This window comes from Marmota monax, unplaced genomic scaffold (assembly GCF_021218885.2).
Source record: "Marmota monax isolate L192 unplaced genomic scaffold, Marmota_monax_Labrador192_F-V1.1 WCK01_AAM20220418_F8-fsc00061, whole genome shotgun sequence".
Classification (NCBI taxonomy): Eukaryota; Metazoa; Chordata; class Mammalia; order Rodentia; family Sciuridae; genus Marmota; species Marmota monax.
The window spans coordinates 8,686,334-8,705,340 of record NW_026695230.1 but is presented as its reverse complement, the minus strand read 5'-3'; the positions used below and the strand labels follow the sequence as shown (position 1 = coordinate 8,705,340).

At 48.9% G+C, this 19,007-nt stretch overlaps 1 protein-coding gene and 1 long non-coding RNA gene across 2 annotated transcripts in view; one reads left to right on the top strand and one right to left on the bottom strand.

The window, feature by feature from the left end:
• LOC124088539 (uncharacterized) overlaps positions 1–14,084 on the bottom strand; it is a 70,736-nt gene extending 56,652 nt beyond the window's left edge. The window contains exon 1 of the long non-coding RNA XR_006850372.2: positions 13,898–14,084. This is a non-coding gene — a long non-coding RNA (uncharacterized LOC124088539). The remainder of the gene's footprint in view (positions 1–13,897) is intronic.
• Kcnc1 (potassium voltage-gated channel subfamily C member 1) overlaps positions 10,473–19,007 on the top strand; it is a 43,362-nt gene continuing 34,827 nt past the window's right edge. Inside the window, exon 1 of the mRNA XM_046438229.2 lies at positions 10,473–12,376. Within this exon, the coding sequence (XP_046294185.1) occupies positions 11,807–12,376 (570 nt within the window). The 5' untranslated portion in view covers positions 10,473–11,806. The remainder of the gene's footprint in view (positions 12,377–19,007) is intronic.

Below are 19,007 nucleotides of genomic sequence, written 5' to 3'. Positions count from 1 at the left end.
TGGGGAAAGGATATAAATAAACCTGTATTTTAGAAAAGTCAGTTTGGGTTGGCAGAATGGATAAGAGGGAACAAGACTTGAAATAGGAAGATCTGTCATGAGATCATTGATTTTGCTCAGAGCAGACATGACATGTCCTGAAATGGGGCAGTGATGGGGATGGAAAGGAGGCATAGAATTGGAGAGTGTTGTGCCAAATAATTACAGGTGTTGTGGGTACAGTGGAGACCTCTGATGACAGACTCCCTATTTTCATACAGCTTAAAAGCTGAGGAGGAAATGGCCATTAGACAAAGAATGAAGTGAATAAATTTAATGTTATAAATGGTGAGAAATGCTCTAAGGAAAAGCAAAGGGTGCGATGAGAGATGAAAGTGGGGAATGAGAAGGTCATCAGGTGACAAGAGGAGGAAGCAGGATTTCTGCACTGAGTTTCACTCCTGGGAAACTGCCTTGCAGCAGGGATCACAGCTCAGCAAGCAGAGAGTAAGCTGGACCCCAGCCCCCACTCACCTCCTTATCCAGTTGCTCTTGCGTAATGACCAACCTGCATAACTGCTCATAGCCCCTTGTATGTGGAGACTGTAGGGAAATGAAGAGAAAGAAGGAGCCATGAATGACTTCAGGCTCTGGTTCACTTTTGAGTGTATTTTGGTGCCATTATAAGGATGGGGACATCAGAAGGAGAAACATGTATAGGGATACATTTAGACTGGATGCTTCTGGTCATGAGTAATGGAAACCACATTCAAACTTGCCGCAGTCTGGCTGGGCACAAAATCACGAGCCACTCAAGCAGGAACAAAGTTTATTTTTTGAAACTGCCGCCAATGTCCGGTACTGCCCGGGCAGATTTTTTCCACCCACGCGGCCTCCTCCCGGACCCGCAGAGAGAGCTCCTCCCCTGGAACTCCCTCCTACTGTACTTCCCCAACCAATGGGAACTCTCCAGGAGTCCCGTAGCCGGCCTAGGTGAACAGCAGGAGTCCAATATCCATATGAATGCAAATCTTAACATAATCATATCATCTCAATGGCTAGCTGGCGTCACCTTTCGACCAAAAATGCCATGCATCATATACTTGGCTCTTAGCACAAACTAGCTTACACCCCACAAGGAGGTGGTCTGAAAGGACAATTTGGAAGTAAAGCTGTAAGCACCACTCTATCCATGGGTGTCAGGAGCTGGGACTAGAGCCCTTTCACTTTTTCATGCATCTCCCTCTTTGTCTCTACTCAGCTTTACCCTCTCCTAGTCCAGCAACTCATCTCAACATTGAATTCCAGTTAGAAGATTCCCAGAAGAACTCTAACTGGACCAAATCAGTCGTGAAGCAGGGTTTGCACTCAGGCTGAGGGACTCTGTACACTGTAATCTCAGCTGCCTTGCTATGCCACCTCCACAGAAGAAGTCAAGAGAGGAGTGAGGAAAGTTAGGAGATAGGGGAGCAGCTGGAGATTAGATCATTCACAGGAAAATGGGGTTCAGGCACCCTCCTGGCCTGTGTCTTACCTTAATCCCCATGGGGAACATCTAGCCGAGCTCAACTCCATTTGCAGTGTAGCTGAAACGTCTCTTGCACATGAGGCCATTTTTACCTGAGCTGCACCTGAGTAAGCACCAACGCCATGCCCTCCAGAGATGTAGCATGTGTCTTAACATATGTGCTCCTGTGATTAGAGTGCATCACCAGAGGCTGATATACCAAACCACCCACAAAGATTAGGCTTCAGGTCCTCTCCCTTGCACGAATCCCTTCCAAGGCCCTGAAAGAAGCCCTAGAAATATGTCCACATGGCCTAGTTCTTTTTTAATTTTCCAAAGCAAATTACTCTAAGCTATTGGTTATGACCATTGCCTCTTTCTGGTTCCTCCTTGTGTTGGGTTGCATTTGGGGCACATTGAGATCCTATCTAAAGGTATGAATTTCATTTGGGATGGGTGGAGTATATTTTAAATAAATGGAATATTTTTTAAAAGGTAATAATGTTGAACAATGATGTAAGTTAAGATGATTCTAACATTAAGAAGACAAACGTATCTAAAACATGTATTTAGATCATTCCAAAAAGTAGTTATTACAAGAAAGGGATAGCTTTTGAATAGATGCGGAAAAGACTCTTGTATTGTTTGATAATTCAGTCAATGAAGAATAGTGAATCATATAAACACATTGGGAAAATATTTAAATTTTTTGCTCATCTGGCACAAAATACTGACATCAACAAAGACAGCATATAATTTATAATACGCCACTATAACAAGACGTCAACACCAACACAATTTTAATGAACTTTACCAATGAAAAATATTTAAAATTTATTACCATACAAGAGAATTCAAAATGCCTTGCGCTCTTACAGCCCCCAGAGGAAAGAAACTTGATTGATATTTCCCCAAATGTGACACCAATCCTAAAAATGTACATGACATTTCTTTTTTTTTTAAGAGAGAGAGAATTTTTTTAATATTTATTTTTTAGTTTTCAGCGGACACAACATCTTTGTTTGTATGTGGTGCTGAGGATCGAACCTGGGCTGCACACATGCCAGGTGAGCGCGCTACCGCTTGAGCCACATCCCCAGCCCTGTACATGACATTTCTAATAGAGCTGTGAGCCTGAAAGAAGCTTCCTGAAATTATTCATGGTACAAACAAGTTTTGATCAAAACTTTGTTGAAAGAAAGACGGAATGATCTCTCTGTTCTCTATATCAAAAAAATCTTATTATAAAACCACATCACATGAAGAAACAATCAAAGAATGTGCAGCCGGGTGCAGGTGGAAAGGGGTAGGCTGGAAAAGGCAAGAAAAGGGAGGAACGGGGAAGGCAGAAAAATGAGGAGAGGAGGAAGAACATGAGGACAAAGATGATGTGATGATGATGAAGAACCAGTTTTTTTCTCATCTGTAAAACATTTATGCCACCTGCACACAAGTCACTACTATTAAAAAAAATTTGATTTGAGATTGGGTAATATTTGTTTTAATACCATACAGGATCATTTTTGCATAGTTAATATTTTTTCAGACAACAATTAACAGTGGGTTTTATTTCATGTAGAACTTTCCCAGGAGCAGGGAAAAGTGAGTCCAGAATAATACATGGATGGCTACATGGTGGCATGGGATTGAGGCCTGGCTGTGCCATTCATCAGCTGGGGGCCTTGGAATGTGACCTAACCTATTTGGGCTTCAGCTTTCACTTTGTAAAATAAATTAATGATTTTAAAAGGCATATCCCATGTGTTGGTCAGCTTTTTGTCACCACGACCCAAATACCTGAAAGAACAAACCAGAGGAGGAAAGGTTTATTTGGGGCACAGAGTTTCAGAGGTTCAGTCCATTGTCAGCTCACTCCATCGTTTTGGGCTTGAGGCAAGGCAGAATATCATGGCGGAAGGGTGTGGCAGAGGAGAGCAGCTCAACTCATGACAGCCAGGAAGGAGAAAGAGTGAAGAGCTAAAGAGGAAATAAAATCCCAAAGGCACACCCTCCAGTGACCTGCTCCAGCAGCCACGCCTCACCTGCCTACAGTTACCACCCATTTAGTCCATTTAGATTAATACATTAAATGGATTAATCCAGTGATTAAGTTACAGCTCTTATAATCTATTCATCTCACCTCTGAACATTCCTGCATTGTCTAGCAAGAGCTTACTGTGGGACACCTCATATCCAAACCATAACATCTCACGTCTGAAATTCTTTAGTACTTCACTTAAAGCATTTCAGTAAAACAAAAAAGATAATGAAGTGGATTTTTTACAGATCTGGGAACATATAGACTAAGATTTTTCTCTGACCTCCTGGTTAGCTGATCTTTCCTTATATTTTTTCAAAATATTTTATTGTTATAATTCATATGATATAAAACTCACCCTTTATAGTGTATGTTTCATTACTTTGTACCATATTCACAGGGTTGTGCAACCATCACCACTATTTAATTCCAGAACATTTCCATCACCTCCAAAAGAAATTTATCCCCATTAGCAATCACTCCCTACTATCCTTCCTTTCCCAGACCCTGGCAACCACTGATCTCTTCTGACTCCATGGATTTGCGTCTTTGGGACAATTTATATGAATACAAGCACACAATATGTATTTTTTCATAGAGGACTTCTTTCACTCAGAACAATGTTTTCAAAGATTGTCCATGTTTTAGCATGTATTAGTACTTCATTTCTTTTTGTGGCTGAATAATATTCCTGTGTATGAATATATCACATTTTATTTCTCTCTTCATCAGTTATGTACATTGGGTTTTTTCCACCTAGCTACTATGAATATCTCGAAGGAAATGCATGTACAAATTTTGTATACATGTGTACTTTTAATTCTCTAGGATATTTACTTAAAATTGAAATTTGTGGGTATATAATAACTCCATGTTTAAATTTTTAAGAACTGCCAAACTTTTTCCAAAGCAGCTGCACCATTTCACATTCCTATCAACAACGTATGAGAATTCCAATTTCTCCTTCTCCTTGACAACACTTACAATTGTTTGTCTTTTTTATTTTAACCATCCTAATGGGTACAAAGTAGTATCTCCTTGTGGTTTTGAGTTTCATCTCCCTAGTGATTAATGATGATGAACATGTATTCATGTCTTATTGGCCATCTGCATATCTTTGGTAATTTTCAAATCCTTTGCCTATTTTTAAATTGGGTTGTCTTTTTATTGTTGAGTTATGGGAATTCTTTATACATTCTAGATACTACACCTTTATCAGACACATGGTTTTCAAACGTTTTCTATCGCTTTGCAGATTGTCTTTTCATGTTCTTTGAAGCACAAAAGATCCTTTTATCTCAATGAAGTCTAATTTATCTTTTGTCTTTTTTTTTTTTTTTGCTTGTTTGTGATCACATCAAGACACCATTACCTAGCCCAAGTTCTCATAAGAATCTTATAGTTTTACTTTTACATTTAGGAATTTGATCCATTTATAGTTAATTTTTATATAGTATAAAGAAGGGGTCCAAATCTGTTCTTTTGCACACAGGTATCCAGTTGTTCTAGCATCATTTATTGAAAAGACTATTCTTTCTCCATCCAATTGGCTTGGAATTCTTGCCAAAAATTAATTGCCCATATGTATGGGTTTATTTCCTAGATTCTCAATTCTATTCTATCCATCTATATATCTAATCTTATATCAGTGCCACACATTCTTGATTACTGAAGCTTTGTAGTTAGTTTTGAAATTAGAAAGTGTCAGTACTCAGTTTCGTTTTTCTTTTTCAAGATTGTTTTATCTATTTGGGTCCCTTGGATTCTGTAAATACATTTATACAGCCCTGTCCTAGTGTTATTTTCAATAGGCACTAACCTTGCCTGGTACAACCAGAGACCTGAAAACTGGCATGAAATAATAACGTGGTTCTTGTTGGTGCCCCCCCCAAAGTTCTATAAAGAGAAGTAATATATTTTTCACTTTCAGTCATTTTTGATGCAGCTTATATAAAATATTTTTATAACTAAATATCATTGTCAAATTGCCAAAAAAATATGGCAATTGTTTTTGTTGGCATTCTGAATGCTTCCACATAAATATAACTTTCTTAAAAGTATTACATAGGTGTACAAGGCAGTAAATAAAAATAAGATTAATTTCTGTATTTTTTTTAATGTTTGTTGTTGTTATGGATCTGGAACGTTCCCAAAGGCTCATGGGTTGGAAGTTGGGTCCCCAATGCAGCAATATTCAGAGATGGAGCCTTTGGGAAAGAGGCTCTGACCTCATCAGTGGATTAATTCATTAATGGATACATAATTTGATAGCCTTATTAGGAGGTGGTGGAAATTGTGGGAGGGGGATGTAGTTGAAGGGAGTGGGTCTTTGTGGGTATGCACTTTTGAACTGTATCCTGTCCTGGTCCTTCCCTTCTCTCTCTTCTTCCTGGCAACCATGGAGTACATAGTTTTCCTCCATCCTTCAAATAAATCTTTCCTTCTCTAGGTTGCTTTTCTCAGGTATCTTGTCCCAGTGACAAAAAGCTGAATAACATAGTGGAATTTATCAGCTTTTAAAAATTTATATTTGGTCCTGATTTATTTTCTAAGTCTAAATAAAATATTCATTTTGTCCCCAATTTATATTCTTTTTCTGCCTTTTTAAAAAGGAATTACTCCCCCCCGCACATACACACAAATGTCTTGACTTTAGCCCCTACATCACCTGGACCCACCCTGGCACACTGCTGACCACATGTCTCTGGGGACTGACACATACATACACAGGTACCCACCAGTGCAGCAAGGCACACATGGAACGGCAAGGCTTTTCCCATCAGAAGAGCCACAAGTCTCTGGTTACATCTGGGAGAACTCAGTGGCCCCCTACCCAGTCTTGCTAGGGACAGGCTTGTAGAAGAGCCTGCACTCACCCATCTTCTCTGTACATGTGCATCCCTGACCATCTTCATATACCTTACCATGCCCATCATCAACTCCCATCTCCCTACCTCATTCCCACAGTCAGCACGGAGAGGAGTCAAAGTCCTTCTGAAAGGCCAAGCCCACCCAAGGAGGCCTGATGCTCTGCCCCTGGGCCACCCTGAAATGACCGGAACCTATGAGACAGAGAGGCCAAGTGAGGGCTGATCACAAAGAGATGGGGGCAGGTATGCAGCCCCAAGGGAGGGAGAAAAAAGAGGAGAGGATGTGAGGCAAATTCTCACAAAATAGTATTCCCTTTTAAACAGATGAGGAAACAGAAACCTAGAGACACTAGCTTACATAACTAGTAAATAGCAAAAACAAGATTTGTAACCAAGTCTGTCTAGATCAGGGATTCTCTCAAATGGAGAAAAATTTAGACCCCAGGGGACACTTGGCAGACACAAGTCTATAGATTTTTTTATGACTGCTATTGGAGAAGAGGATTCTAATGACATCTAGTGGATAGAGCCCTGCTAAACTTTCTACCATGCATAGAACAGCACCTTACACATCTCCAGCAAAGAATTATCTGGCCCAAAATGTCAACAGTGCAAAAGTTGAAACATTCTGGTCTAGACATCTCCCCAGAATGTTCTTCACCTTAGCCCCTTTCTATGGTTTTCATGGCTTAAGAGATCTGGGACCTCCTACCCAAGAGGTTGCAAGAAGGAACAGCTGTACACCCTGCTCCAGCCCAGTCCTGGTTAAGTACAAGGACTTAATCTACAGATCCTATGGACAAGATCATCAATTTCCCCCAATGGCAGCTTTAGGTTCATTCTCCTCTGCCCTCTGTAATGAGGAGGTCTGATCTGGGGAGGGGACATCTGCCAGACCTACTGTCTTCTATCACAACAGGGCTGCCCAAAGCCAACAGGGGCCAAGCCCAGCCTAGTTTAGTTTCCAGATACAGCCACAAGGTGGCAGCCCAACCCATCAGGAATACTGAGGTTGTCAGCCTGGGAGAGCAGCATGAAGACTGTGCCAACCTGGACAAAGGCCTGAGGGTTGGACTTGGGCCAGTTCCAGAGCCCAGCAGGACCAGATCTAAGGCCTGCAAGTGCCAGGTGTGAGAACATAGGCCAAATTTGGCTTCAGATCTTCCTTCACCATCTTCTAGTCCCCATCCAGTTTAGTTCCCACATGGAGCTTCCTGGAGCCCAGTGCTCCCTCCTGTCTAACCTGAGAAAGAAAAATTACAAAGCCAAGGAGTTAAGAACATAGGGATGATTGTTGCTCCCATTAAGTGATAAAGAAACTAAGGCACAGGGAAGTTGAAGAATTTGCCCAGGTCACAGCTAGTCAATGGTGGAACAGGGATTTGAACCCAAGCAGCCTGGTTCATATATACTCTTTTTTTTTTTTTTGTACTGAGGATTGAACTTAGGGGCACTTGACCACTGAGCCACATCCTTAGCCCTATTTTGTATTTTATTTAGAGACAGGGCATCACTGAGTTGCTTAGCACCTCACTTTTGCTGAGGTTGGCTTTGAACTCACGATCCTCCTGTCTCAGCCTCCTGAGCTGCTGGGATTACAGGTGTGCAGCCACCACACCCGGCTGGTTCATATATACTCTTAGCCACTGACCAGTACGTTCCCCACTCCCAACCCCAGCCACAGCCACCAAAGACCTTCTGGCAAGGGCTTCCCTCTGCAAGGGAATAGGCAGATGGTTATGCATGGGGAAACTGCTCAAAAATGAAAAAGGTTTTTGACTGAGCTAAGGATCCGTGGTTAGTGTTTATAGGTAAGAACCCAGGACTTGGTCAACAAGTCTTCCCCCAGCCACATTTCTTGGCATTTTTTGTTTGATTTGGTTTCTTTCCCCTTGCTTCCCACCCCCACCCTGTGTTGTCCTCTTGGTTTTTCTGGGCTTTCTGCAAATGCCAGTCTTCTCATAGTGTGAAGGGGAAGTGAGAAAAGGGACTTTTATGTCCTGCTTAAGTGACAGAAGAGGAGGGGCATTCCTTGGGGCTTGGGCTGGAGGGTGTCATCAGGCTCAAAGTGAGAATCCTAAAGCGGAATGGCTGGGATATCAGGAACGGCTACCCTCTCCCACTGGGGAGGCTCCTCTGAGTGTTCTCTCTTTACCTCTTCAGGGATTTTAGGGTGTGACGGATACCCTCCCACACTCTCTCCCTCTGACCCTGGCATTACTCTCTTTTTCTAGCACAGCCTCCAGAGCCAGGCCTGACCAGAGCTTCTAATCACCCAACCTGCTGCCTACTTCTCCCCACTGTCACCTGGGTAACACTGCAGCTCCCCGTTAGGAGTACCTGAGTGGAGCTCTGTATTGACCCCTAAAAGACCCTGATCAGACCCTCCCCCTGGTTTGGCCTCAAGGATTCCAGAGGCCTTTCTTGTCTCTTGGCATCTAATTGGTGGGAGTAGGTGTCCATGTCTCTATGCCCATCTTTTTCTCTTGCTTCATTATCTCCTAGAGTTGGGCCAGAGCTTTCTGAGAGCCTGTGTCCTGGAAATCTCAATATGGGTTAGGCTGGGTTGCATAAGGCCAGGCTTCCTCGTGGTTACAGGATGAGACAAATTGGTTAGGGTGAGAAGGACACTCCTTCCTGCCTTACTCTGAGATTGAAGGGGAAGCAGCTCCTATTTAGAGGAATAATGCATATCAGTCACTGGAGGAAGGGGGTGCCATCCTGATCCCAGATTCAAGCCCTTTCTTTGTCTCTACCCATCTCTCCGTTTCTGACTTTATTGTGCCTCTCTGTGTCTCCCTTTGGCCTTCTTCCATCCCTCATTCCTGGCCCTGGCCCTTACCCCTCTCCATGCCTCCAGGCCTTCTCTCTACCACAAACAGATTCTATGTGGCTGGGTCAGTGTTCTCCTGACCAAGTGAGTAGAGAGATGTGTGTGGCAGAGCTTTGTCCCCAGGCCTACAGCAGCATCTGTGGGTCAGGGTAGAGGGACAGCTGCCTGCACAGTTAGCAACTGCCAACAGGTAAATAAGAGCTTTGTGTCTTCTTAATTAATTCACTCTTTGTCTAGGCAGCCTGTGTTCGATTGGCCTGGGCTTGGATCAATAAATAAGTCTCTTTCTCGGCCCAGTTGACCCTGGAACTGGGCCTGACCTCCCCAGATCTGCCCAGTCCCACCTGCCCACTTCTCCAAAAGGCTGGGAGCTCCTTGAGGGCAGGAGTTGGAGTTTGATCTGATTTGTCCCTTGTGTCCTTGTGTCTGTGACAAAGCCTGGAACAAGTAAGGAGTAAAGGAATGATTGCTCAACTAAGTAAACTGAGGCACTGGTGGCAAGCAGGAACGAGAAAGGCTTTGAGGTGAGGGCAACTTCCATCCCCACAGTCAACTGTGAAACTGTAGGAATCCCAGCAGGCAGCTGCTCCTAGCCAGCCCTCAGACCTGCATGGGCTTAAATCCCAGGGCAGCTGAAGCTTTAAGGACAGAGGGAATGGCAGTACTCAGGAGCCTAGGAGAAAGTGCAGCCTTTTATAAGGGATCCCCACCCAGGGATTCAGAGTTAGTGCAGGAGGGTCAGTTAGCTGGTATTCACGAGGTAGAGTCTTGTGACACTACTCATGAGAGACTAGGTCGGTCTAAGTGATTAAGGACCTAGCAACAGGAAGGGGTCGAAAGGGGTTAATGAGGTCCGGGATTGGGTGTTAATGGGGAGCAAGGAGGACATGCATATGGGTGAATGGGAAGTGTTATCTTGGAGCCCATGCAAGAGGGTACCTCTGGAAGAATCTTGGGGACTTCAGGTTCCATGGGAAAAGTCGGTATTAAAGGGTTCTTCGGAGAGCTCCGTACTAGTCCAAGTCAAGGTGTCAGGATGTCCTGTCTTACCCAGAGCTCAGACAGTCCCTGGTTTGGAAGGAGATGGGCGAGTGCCAACGCCCTTCTCACCTCAGTTTGACCTGGGGTGTGGGCCCAGACGTTTCTCAGAGCCCCCGCCCATCGAGTGGCGTTCCCTGAGGGCGGAGCGTTGGCGGGTCCCCCCTAGAGCAGGAGGAGCGGTGCCCGGCAGGCGCCCCCAGTGCTGGGGTTGAAGGAGGCCGAGTTCCGCGCTGGGCTGGGAGGGGGGCGCGGAATCAGGGCTTTTTAGGACCCAGCGCGGCGCCTCCCTCCGGGGGCGAGTGCGGCTGCGCGCGCCGTGTGCCCGTGTCCGGAGAGCGGCGGGCTGGACGCGGACCGCGCGAGCGAGCAAGCAAGCAGGCAGCGGAGCAGCAGTCGGGGTGGAAGCAGCGTCGCGGCGGCGGCCGCGGCTCCGCGCCTCGCCTCCCTGGCCTCACCGGCCTTGCGGCGCCCGGACCAGCCACCCCCGCCTACCGGGCCCGACCTCCGCAGCCCCCTTCGCCTTGGCCGGCAGCGCCACCCGCCTGCCCGAAGCAGGGAGCGGAGCGCGGGGCGCCTAGGAACCGGAGCCAGTGCCCGCCGGCCCCGCAAACCAAACCCAGCCGGGAGAACCCCCGCCCGGCCCAGCGCTGCTCCACCAACGGTCCGGGAGCTGTCCCTTCAGCACCGCCGCGGAAGCCTGCGTCCGAGCTCAGCCCAGCGGAGCCCTAGATCGAGCCTAAGCGCACCCGGCGCAGCGCTCAGCCGCTGCCCCACGGGGCTGTACCCGTGTGCCCCTACCCAGAGGACCCGCCATCTCCTCCGGGAGGCGGGGAGAAGGAACAAGGAGGGCGGGCAGGCGGGCGGGCTCGCCCGCCGCCGAGGGGAGCAGGCAGCCAGGCGTGGAGAGAGGAAGGGGGCCGGAGCCCGCCCTGCGCCCCGAGCTGCAGCCCGGCCACGCAGGGAGAAAGCAGCCGGTATCCATCTCCCCCGCTCCTAGAGCGTGCTGCGGCGACCACCGCACAGCGGAGCTCGAATTTCCCCGGCCCCCTCTCTTCCCCTCCCCCTTCTGGGGGTTGGTCTATCCCTCCGGCCCTAGGAGCTGCTGACCTTCCCCCCCAAAAGCTTTGTGTCGATTTCTCCATTTTCCCGCTGAGATGGTAAAGGGAGCCCGGCCCCCCCACCCTCTTTCCCCTCCTCCCGGGGCTCGCTGCTGAGCGCCGCCCCCCTCCCTTCTTCCCTTCCACTCTCCCTCCCCTCCTCTCCTCTGCTTCCTCCGCAACCAGACCAGCTCCCTCCCACATCTGGCGCCTAGAGACCCTTGGGATCCCGCGCACACTCCCCTGGACCAGCACCGACCTCCAGCACCCCGAGGGGCTTGGGTCACTGGTTGGGGTGGCCAGAGCCGCGCTCCTCTGTTCCCCCCGACGGCAGGGGGGAGGGGGGAGGAGGCCGCGCGCCCCCCTCCCCGGCGCCAACTCCCCCTGGCGGCCGCTCCCATGGGTGTCGCTGGGCCGCGCCATGTCTAAGGGGGCGCCGCGATGGGCCAAGGGGACGAGAGCGAGCGCATCGTGATCAACGTGGGCGGCACGCGCCACCAGACGTACCGCTCGACGCTGCGCACGCTGCCCGGCACGCGGCTCGCCTGGCTGGCTGAGCCCGACGCCCACAGCCACTTCGACTATGACCCGCGTGCCGACGAGTTCTTTTTCGACCGCCACCCAGGCGTCTTCGCGCATATCCTGAACTACTACCGCACGGGCAAGCTGCACTGCCCAGCCGACGTGTGTGGGCCGCTCTACGAGGAGGAGCTGGCCTTCTGGGGCATCGACGAGACAGACGTGGAACCCTGCTGCTGGATGACATACCGCCAGCACCGCGACGCCGAGGAGGCGCTCGACAGCTTTGGCGGGGCGCCCCTGGACAACAGCGCTGACGACGCGGACGCCGACGGCCCCGGAGACTCAGGCGACGGTGAGGACGAGCTAGAGATGACCAAACGACTGGCGCTGAGTGACTCCCCAGATGGCCGGCCTGGCGGCTTCTGGCGCCGCTGGCAGCCGCGCATCTGGGCGCTCTTTGAGGACCCCTACTCATCCCGCTATGCGCGGGTAAGTGACAACTTACCCATCAGAATAACCCGGCAAGGGAGGCAGCATCTCTGCCTCCAGCGGGCAGGGGTGGACTTGAAAAGTGGCACCTAGAGAGTTCAGAACTGAAGGGGTGTGTACATGTGTAAGAGAGAGAGAAAGGGGTAACTTTGCCAGGGTGACTGATTTTGTATGTATAAAAGAGTCTGCCTGTGTTGCCGAATTTAATATGTATGAGTGAGTATGAATGGGTGTGTTTGTGTGTATGAGTAGATCGTGTGTGCATATTTATGTAAGTGTGGTGGTGTATATTTGGGTGGGTAAAGTATGTAGTGGGAATGAGTGAGCATGTGTATGTTGAGTGTGCATGAGAGCCTGTTCGTGCATATTTGTGTCTTTGCAGATGTACATTGTGAAGGTGTGAACTGACCTCTGGCGTGAGAGAGAAGTGGGGAACCCTTCCTCCCTCCCAGGTAAAGGGGTGTCTGGAGCCAGCTGCCCAGGAAGAGGGCCTCAGGCCTGCCTGGCAGCTTAAGACAGAGGGTCCCCTCCCCAGGGAGCAGCCTCAAGCCATTCTGAGGAGGTGGTCTTGGGGGGAATCTCTGTGGCTAATTAATAGTGTGGTAGTTCTCATAGCTGGGCTTCCTGGCAGGGGTGTGGTGATCCCTCTGAGACCTGCTCCTGAGATCAGAGATTGTCCTTCTTCCTGGTGGAAAGGGGAGGCACTTGGATGGGGTCATTGGGCTTTGTGCCTGTGCTTCCTTCTAACACCTGTGGGGATGGGCAGAGAGGGGGATTTTAAGGGGGAACCTGCAAGGACAAGGTATGTGAGGTGGGTGTGCCTTTATCTGCCACTCCTCTTTAGCGACAGGAGATTGTTGTCAGGAAGAAAGGACACAAGCAGGTGTCCTTTCTTGCTGACCTTGGCCCCTTTGATGGCCTCTCTATATTAGTTTCCTCATTTATAAAATGGGGGAGGGGCCCTGGTGGACTCTTGAGGGCCTTTACTACTGGACCATCAGTCACTAAACCCAAGAGAAAGACTGATAGCAGTCAGCTACCTTGGAAGAGATTCTTCAGGCCTTCCTAGGCTCTGTCCTAAGAGGCCTGAGTAAGCCACAGCCTGTGAGGGAGGGACAGACTTGGGAATTTAATGCCCAGCCTCTGAGCCTCTCTGGTATCTGTGAGCTATCCCTCTTCCCACTCCCAGGCAAAACACTGCCTCTGCCCTGCTGTCTTTTACAGTTCCACATCCCTTCCCTCCTGCCAGCTGAAGCCTGTGCCAAATCCAGGGGGATGGAGCTGGGGAGGGGCAGGAGTCTGCAGAGAATCAGTGGATGAAGGACATTGGGGGAGAGGGCGGGTAAGTGGTGGTACCCAGGGGCAGATAATAGCTACTTAGGTAGAGACCTAGCAGATTTATTACTGAGAAAAAACACAGCAAGGCATGTGAGGGAGGGGGCCGCAGGTCAGAATTTTACACCTTGAATTCTAGAACAGGTGTGTATATTAGGGGAAGGGAGCAATAGAGAGAGTACCGACCTCTTATCTTGCTACTGAAGATCTTGCCCAAGGTCACCCAGGGAGTTGGAGGCCAAGTAGCACTTGAACCCAAGTCTCGTGGGACCCTATCCTCTCCTGAGCTGGCCGTCAGCTTCCTGTCATTCTTGAGTGGACTGAGACCCTCTGAGGCCTCTTCCCTTCCTTCCTCCTGACAGAGGCCACCAGAGCCAGAGTATTATATAACTGGAGGCTTGCTGAACTGTGGGGAGGGGCAGAAATAGGGGAACTGAGAGGTTGAGCCAGCTCATGCTAGGGAGGGGGTGGGAGCAGGCTGGGCAAAAGGCCTGTGTTAGAACAGCTGCCCATTCAGCCCACGTTTGACCTTGGATAGCATTTTCTTCCTCTTGGCCCCTGGAATCAAGGGGTAGGCCCAGCTTCCTCATGACTTTCTACCTCCACTCCCCTCCTTGGATTCAACTTTAGAGCTCTGACCAATGTCCCTGAGTTTCAAGACAATCAGGGATCAATGGGATGTTCCAGCCCCCTCCTCTGTCCAGCTCCTCTGACTGGACCTTCCTAGGCTCTGGGATGGCCTCTTCTCAGTGGAGACAAATAGGCCACTCAGTGTGGCTTGAGGTCTCATTGGTGTATAAAACCATACTTGAAAAGTCTTGAACTGTCTCTCAAATGAATGTCCATTGAAAACCAGACTCAGGGAAATGCCGGGGGCAGTAGAGCATGTCGGGGAGTGAGGGTACCAGGGATGAAGGTGGGTGTTGGTGGGTATCTCCCCTTAGCATACCTATGCTACTCTCCCAGTTGCTTCCTAAAAGAAAGATTGTAGTCTTTTAGACTACCCTGAGGAGTACAGGAAGATACTGAGGCCCATTGGGGAGGGGGCTTCCCAAGGACACACAGGAACTGAATGAAGAGCTGAGATTAGAACCCGGGCTCCTGCCACCTGCCCAGCTGGCCTAGCTGCATTGCGCTGCCTCTCTGCAGCTCCCTGCGCAGAGACCAGCAGCTGCCCGCCCTCCTCCCCCTCCATCTTTGCTCTGCCGCTGCTGCTGTCACCTTTGTTTACCCCTCCCCACCATGGGTCCCCAAGCCTCCTCAGTTGGTGGGTCAGGAGTGGAATTTTTAGTCTAGATTCTAGACCAGAATCTAGTATGTGTGTGGCATTGTATGCATGTGTGAAAGAAAAGCTGTATGTGTGTGAGAGAGAATCTGTGTAAGAGAGATCCTGTGTGGGTGTGAGAGACTCTTCGTGTGTGTGAGAATAAAAATATGTGAGACTCTGGGTCACGCATACACGTGTGTGGTGAAAATATGAGAGACATCCCTGTGTCAGAGAAATTCTTTGTGGATGAGAGGGTCAGATTTTGTGTGTTTTGTGAGGCAAACTATGTGTGTACAAGACTGTGAGGGAGATAAAGTGTATATTAAAGCAACAGTATGTGTAAAATCCAATGCAATGTGTGAGACTCGAAGTGAGTGTGTCTCTGAGTGTATTGTGTGTGGCAAGTGTGAAACTGTATATGTGGAGCTCTGCATGTGAGTCTGAGTGTGTATGTAAGGCTGTGTGCATGAGACCATCTGTGCATGGTGGATGTCTTGTGTGTGACAGACTGTGTTTGTGGGGCTCTGTCAGAGTCTGTGCTAGATCCTATGTGTGAAAGCATGTGTTGTGTGTGTGAGAGAGACCCTGGGCATGTGTGTCAATGTTGCTGTGCTTATCAGAGAGACCCTATGTGGCCTGGGTGTAACCAGAAGATGAAATTTCAGTGTAGCATCCTGCCTGCTGCCTCTATCTCCTGGGACTCCTGAGCTGCCTTACTGAGGGCATTTCCCATCCTCATATATCAACAGAAATGCCATTCTAGCCCAGACCAGCTGTTGGTATATGGGCCAGTTGTGAGATCACCTGTCCCTGAAGAGATGCCACCTACCCCAGGCCTTGGTGTTGGCCCTGAAAGATAGGGGCAATACTTGGCTGAGGGTGGGATATTCCATCTGAGTTCTGAGGGTTATCAGTGGTGGCTGGAGCAGCTGGTTCCCTGACCCTTCTCTACTGGACACCAACCTGAGGGGGCAAGACAGGGCGAGGTAAGCTGGGACAAGATGGTCCTCACTTGTATTCGGGGTAGGGGGTGGGGGGAGGGGGTGCATGTACCACAGAGATACACAGAAAAGGATGATGATATTATGTGGTAAGGGGTAGAGGGACTTCCTGGGGCCATGAGAATAAGAACTGTGCCAGAGGAGGTCATGCTGGGGCAAGCATTGGGGGGAAGCAGGAATTAGCCAGGCAGCGTGCAGTGGACAAATAGTCCTTGCATGCAGAGTCACAGTGGTATGAGAGCAGGTATGTTGGGCAGTCTGGGGGAACTGGCTGGAAACTCACCCTCCTTTCTTTCTTGGGGGCCAGTTCAGGTGTGAAGTCTGGCCTTTTTCTATGATTTGTATGTTGTTACTAGGAGCATCATTCTTGTCACATCAGAGCCAGTGATAGTCCCTAGACTGAAAGCCAGAAACTGTTCCCATTATGTATATGGGGTATGTGAATGTGGTCACATCTGTCCCCCAAGGTCATTTGACTTTCCAGATTTCTAAGAAGTACCAATGATCTCCAAGCTGGGGAAGCCTACCTCCAGCCACCCCACTCCCCCTCTCCACTGACCCCTTATCCCAAGTCTGTCTCTTTGCCTGGTCCCCTCCTCTTTGGGACCTGATGTAGCCCTGACTCCCCCTCAGGCCTCTGGAAAGGAAACTTACCTGGTACCTAGAATGAGGAGCCTAGACATAGACTTCTGTTTATCCCTGGGGTCCCAGTAGACACGGGGCTCTCAGCAGAGGTGAAATCAGGGCTAGAGCTGTTATTAGGGCTTCCTAGGTACCTGACCTCTCACCTCAGATCCCCCTATTTGGCCATGGTAATGTGTGAAGGAGACCCAAAAGCAATGAAAAAGAAGCTGGAGGGACCTCAAGAGTCTCTTGCCAGTGTGTCCTCGTTCAGTCCATGTATTCTCTTTCCCATAGTACTTTTATAGGGGTCCTTGTGTCTTTGAATGGTGCCACCAGACCCCCCCACTCCACTCCTGGTAATGAATATCACTGACTTAGCATCTGCTGGTCAGAGCCCTTCACCTTTCTACAGACAAATGGGGTAATGACAGAACCGTCCTCAGAGGGTTGATGTAAGGACTCGCTGGGGGTGATCATGGATAGCCACGGCACATAGTAGGTGCTCAGTAAGTGTTGGCAGCTCTTATTACTCCTGCTGCTTGTGTTACCTCATGACCATCTCTAAACTCCATCTTCTTCCTACTTGAAGCCACCTTCTTCCCTCAGGCCCACCTCTCCAGCAGCTTTCTGACTGTTATCCCACCTTTAGCCCCTGCTCCTGCCAGTCCATTTTCCACTTGGCAACCACAGAGGTCTTTTCAACTCACTCATCTGTCAGGTCACAACCTTGCCTGCCTAAAACCCTTCAGTGCTTCCCTGTGCATACTGTGGCCTTGCAGGCCCCATGACCTCCCCACCCCCGTCTCTCTAGTCTCCTCTGGTGGGCTATCCTCAATGCCCCCAGCCTTCAGCCACCTGGCCTGTTTCAGTTTTTTGCTGGTGCCGAGTTCCCCTGCCTGAAGGCCTTTGCATACACTGTTGCCTCTGAAGCACTCTTTCCTCCTGGCTTACCCTTCTTTATCCTTCATACCCACCACAAATATCAGTTCCTCAGCAGTGTCTTTGCTGGCCCCACAGGCTGGGTCAGGGTTCAGAACCAGGACCTTCCCTTCAGAGAAGCTATCTGGTTTGTGGGGAAAAAATAAAACTCATTAACAGCCTTACTTGATTTGGGTTTGTCTTCCCTCAGACTGTAATCTTCCTGCATACTCAGTGTCACAGGAGCTTATAATTATGACAGTGGGAAAGGTGAGGCCAAGGGAGGAGTGCTTTTCCCCAGGTCACACATGAGCAGGTTAGCTGCCCAGCTCCTTCAGAAACCAATGTCTCCTAGTGCGGGGCTCAGTGCTGCTTCATGTCACACCTCAGAGAGTATTTGAGGTCTGGCACCCTGGGGGTGGCACCTGTGTTCAGGAGGTCTGGCATCTGCCAGAAACTTTGGGCTTGAGTCTCTCAAAGAAGGAGGAAATATGTTGTCTCAAAGGTGGGGGACAGGGCCTGGTGGGGGCTCACTCCAGGGCACAGTGCTGTGCTAGGCCTCCCTGGACAGCTGTATGTAGTTCCTCTGGCTATTCTGAGCAGTCTCATGACCAGTGTACTTGCTCTAGACCAAAAGGTCAGGTCCTTGAGCCACTCCTTCCTGTTAATTCCTGGGCCAGGCTGGCCACCACCCCAGTTCCAGCTCCCCATCCCTGGAAGAAGCTCAGAGCAAAAGGTGGGCCCAGGGACAGTTTGCTGCCCAGTGTCTGTTCAAGGGAATCACTTGGATGAGAGAGATTTCTTTCCAGGTCCATGGAACTTTTAGGGTGCATGGATGTTCCCAGGCTACCTCTAGTCACTACTGTTAAAGAAAAAATATTCAATGAGATGTGTTAGAACACATATTATTCAGGACTGTCATCAGAGATACAGGGACCACTGCAATGGGGTATTGCAGTGGAGAGAGATTAGGCTCAGCTTTGAAAACAACCTGGGTCTGGGAGTTTGTAGCCAAGGAGCAGGGTGTGGGTGGGTGAATGGAAAGTTAGGACCTGGAAATATCAGGGACAAGAAGGGGTTCTGGTTAAACCTACCTAACAGGATTCTTGCTGAAACAAGACCAAAGACACCACCTGGGAGTGGTAGAGGATGAGGAACCTGATCGGATGTGGAAGGTGATGATATATTGAAGATGAGGGGTTCTGGCTAACCAGACTTAAAAAGTTGCCTTTGCTAAAACTGTATTACACATGAAGTGCACAGATGGGCTTAGGAGAAGGTTCAGAAGCCTGAGCTAAAGTTTGGTCAAGCAAAGGATCTTTGTTACTATTGTCATCCAGTGTTGGAGAAATAGGCTTAGAGAAGGGCAGACACTGCCCAATACCATGAGGGAGTCTCACACAAGGGTGTGTGAGATCTGTTGGTCCAGGACCTGGCCATATGTATTTCTTTTGAGTCTCAGTTTTTAAAGAACCCAAAACTGCAC